Source organism: Lepidothrix coronata, unplaced genomic scaffold, assembly GCF_001604755.1.
Source record: "Lepidothrix coronata isolate B3197 unplaced genomic scaffold, Lepidothrix_coronata-1.0 Scaffold1819, whole genome shotgun sequence".
Classification (NCBI taxonomy): Eukaryota; Metazoa; Chordata; class Aves; order Passeriformes; family Pipridae; genus Lepidothrix; species Lepidothrix coronata.
The window spans coordinates 1-3414 of record NW_016691999.1 but is presented as its reverse complement, the minus strand read 5'-3'; the positions used below and the strand labels follow the sequence as shown (position 1 = coordinate 3414).

General features: G+C 50.5%; 1 protein-coding gene across 1 annotated transcript; it reads left to right on the top strand.

The window, feature by feature from the left end:
* The first annotated feature begins 6 nt into the window (after positions 1 to 6).
* On the top strand, positions 7 to 3370 carry LOC108510649 (A-kinase anchor protein 1, mitochondrial-like). The gene is made up of 6 exons (XM_017840309.1): positions 7 to 69; positions 155 to 332; positions 1023 to 1173; positions 1818 to 1885; positions 2862 to 2935; positions 3208 to 3370. Exons 1-6 carry the CDS (start codon positions 31 to 33, stop codon positions 3289 to 3291), a joined length of 594 nt encoding a protein of 197 aa, XP_017695798.1. The 5' UTR covers positions 7 to 30; the 3' UTR covers positions 3292 to 3370.
* Positions 3371 to 3414: the final 44 nt, after the last annotated feature.

The following is a 3414-nucleotide window of genomic DNA, read 5'->3' as shown; positions in this document are numbered from 1 at the left end:
CTCACCAACATCTACACCCTCCCTCCGCCCATGCCGGTGCCGCTCCATTCCCTCCTCGTCTCTGCCTGGGTGAGTCCCGGCGTGCTGGCTGTGCTCTGACTGCAGCCTGGCTTCCCATCAACACTCCTGACAATTCCTTTCCTCCCCCTGGCAGCTGTTCCTCCCCGATGGGGTGACTGTGGAGGTGGTGGTGGCACACCAGGTCGATGCAGGGCACATGTTCCTGCAGCAGCACACGCACCCCACCTTCCACGTCCTGCGGAGCCTTGACCAGCAGATGTTTGCCTGCTATTCCCAACCCGAAATTCCAACCCTGCCCACTCCGGTCGAAGGCAAGTAATGGATGCTCACAAGTTGTTCAGTTGAGAAACTTCGAGGGTCGTGCCAAAGCCTGTTGTCCCTGAATTAGTCATGGGAAGTTTCCCAGTGGATGAGGATGTGATAGTGCACTTGTCATCTCATCTTTAAGCCGTTGCCAGAATACAGATGTTGCTCTGCTCTCCCTTACCCTGCTCATCCCTGGAGTACCTCCCGAGCCACTTGGCTGCATGTTGAAATTCAGAGTGAGATCAAGCCTGTCTCAGGTTATTTCCAGTCAACCTGGCACCTGGGTATTTCTGCTGACAAAGTGTGGAACTACTCCCAGACCTTCAGAGTGTCCATGTCTGTCACCATGTCTGCACATGGCATGCAGTGAAGGAAGCATCACATGGAAAGGGGTTATTTATTCCTTTGTGGAGACGGACCTTGCTCTTAGTGTCCACAGGCTGGAAGGGAAGTGGGTACCTGGGCAGAGCAGCTTGGTAGTGGCAAAAGAGACCTGACATAAAATCCCCCAGTCCTGTGTCCCAGCTGCAGGGCTGGTCTGGGGGGTGGGTGGTGTTGGAGGAAGGTGGGAGCAGCCCAAGAAATGCTGTTGATTCTCCGTGGATAACTGTGCAGCACTGCTCACGTGTGAAGTGCTGATTGCTGGAAATCTCCTTATCCTGAGCCTTTTTTCTCTGTGCTCTGGGGTTTTGCAGTTGGTATTATCTGTGCAGCTCCAGGCCTGGATGGGGCATGGCTCCGGGCTCAAGTCATCAACTACTTTGAAGAGACCGATGAAGTGGAGCTCAAATACGTGGACTACGGAGGATACGACAAAGTGAAGGTCGACACACTCAGGCAGATCAGGTCTGTAGCTCCTCTCCCACGGCCTGAGGCCACATCTGGCTCAAGTCCTCATCACAGGCATCTGTATCGTTTGAATTCTTATAGGTTATTCCACAGCTGAACTGGGAAATGGTGGAAAGGTTTATCTCAGCAGTGGGTGTGGGTTACTGGGAGCACAGCAAGCTCCTGTAAGGCTTTTTGAGAGAGAGGGAGAGAAAATGGCAAATTCTGCCACTTCAGTATAGAAGCTGAGTAAAAGGATGCCCCCAGGAGGCCCCAGAGTGTAGTTGAGTGATGGTTAGGAATAAGCTCCCAATTCTCAGTGCCCCACCCTGTTGGCTGGGAGAGCTGTGTTGGATCAGAATTTTCTTACACAAGCCCATTAAATACTTGATTATGCCCCAGAGGTGGGAGACAAGCAGCACAGCCTCCGTGGTGGACGTGGGTTTTGCTTGAAGCCTGATCCAACTTGGCATGTTAATCAAACAATTTATTGCTGCTCTGAGATTGCTGGGAGAACAGTCTGATTTTTTTTTTTTTTTATTTGACTGTCGTTAATTTAAAACTGAATTCCTGTCAGAGCAATTGATTAATCAATGTCACCTCAAAGAATGCAGAAGTAACTTAAAGCCATGTTCTTACTGATTGATCCTCTTTTCTTTAAGGTCTGATTTTTTAACACTACCTTTCCAAGGAGCAGAAGTTTTACTAGACAATGTGGTGCCACTTTCAGGTAATGGAGCTCCCGATGTACCACTGGCACTTCTCCTGCAGGTTTCCATGGATGCCAGCTGTGTCCAAGCCATGATTTTGTCAAAACCTTCCCCCTCCTATTGCCAGTGCAATTGGATGTGACAAGGGGAAGGATTGGAAAAATTGTATGGTATTCTTCGAAGTGTGCTAGCATGGCATAACCTGTCAGAGTGCAGGGGGAAGATGATAAATGTCCAGGCTTTTTCCTGCTTGGAGGGGAGAATGAATTACTGTCGTAAGCAGGAAGTTGGCAGGACTGGCAGGGTGTAGGTGCAGTAGCTGTAACTGCTCTGATTCTTCTGTCACAGAGTCACTCTAAATGCAAACTCAGTTTTTAATCTGCAGACAAATACCTGACATTTTCCTCCTGAAATGACTGATTTGCATAGTTCTGTGTTCAAAAGCCAAGCCTGCAAGCCCTGGGAGAATGTCAGCCACTGCCTAGGAACATTTTGATTTGCTTTTTTTTTTCTTTTCTACTGATGTTGGAGGTGGGTGCTGTATTGGTGTGTGAGAGCTGCCCTTCTGGGAGGGAAGGGGTGGCTGTAGGAGTGGGGGTCGGGCCAGGTTTCCCTGTGGGGTCTGTGGCTGGCAGGATGCCAGGAAGTACAAACACTTCTGAGTTCCCAGTGCAGGGTCAGTCAAGTCCTAAGGGACCCGAGCTTAGTTTATTGAGGTTCAAAACATTAATGGCAGCTCAAAGGTACTGCAGAAATGTGCTTTGCTGTCTTTAAAGCCTCCTAATTCACCAGCCACTTCTGTTCACACTGTCCCAGCTGGTGGCTGCAGGAAGCTCCTCATCCTTTCCCTGCAGCACTGATGGCTTCAGCCAGGGGTGGGGGTTCTCTGGCCCAGGGTCTGTAGGGGGCCAGAGGAGACTGGCTCAACAGTCCCTGCTGGCCTTTAAAGCCTGTGGAAGGTCTCATCTGTCCTCTCCTGCTCTCCTCTCTCCACAGACGAGGATCACTTCTCCTCGGAAGCCGACGCCGCTGTCAGTGAGATGACCAGAGGCGCCGTCCTCGTGGCACAGGTACAGGAGGTGTCTGGGCAAGTCCTGTTGCTGGTGGGACTGCTGATGGTGTCCTCTCTGCCCCTGGCACGCTCTCTGTGTTGTAATTAAACCCAAATCCAGGCCCCATCAGCCTGGCTGCTGGGCAAGGCTCCTGGGAAACCCTGGGGCTGAAAACTCCCAGCAGCACTGCTCAGGACTGGGTGCTGAGGTGCTTCTGGCACTGGCTGTGGGTGTCCATGTAAGTGAATTAGGACCAGAATTGCTGCACACTTACGTTTTTCTGTTTCCAGGTCACAAATTACGACAGTGTCACGGGGCTGCCGCTGATCCAGCTGTGGAACCTGATGGGGGATGAGGTGGGTTTACTGACATAGCTATTTTTTCAGTACTGTTGAAAACTCCCTAATCAGGGATAACAAGTTAATCACTATGAACTTGCTGATGTTTCTTGAGGTGGTTTGTTCACTTATCTACTCTTTTTTTTGTTTTTTTTTTTT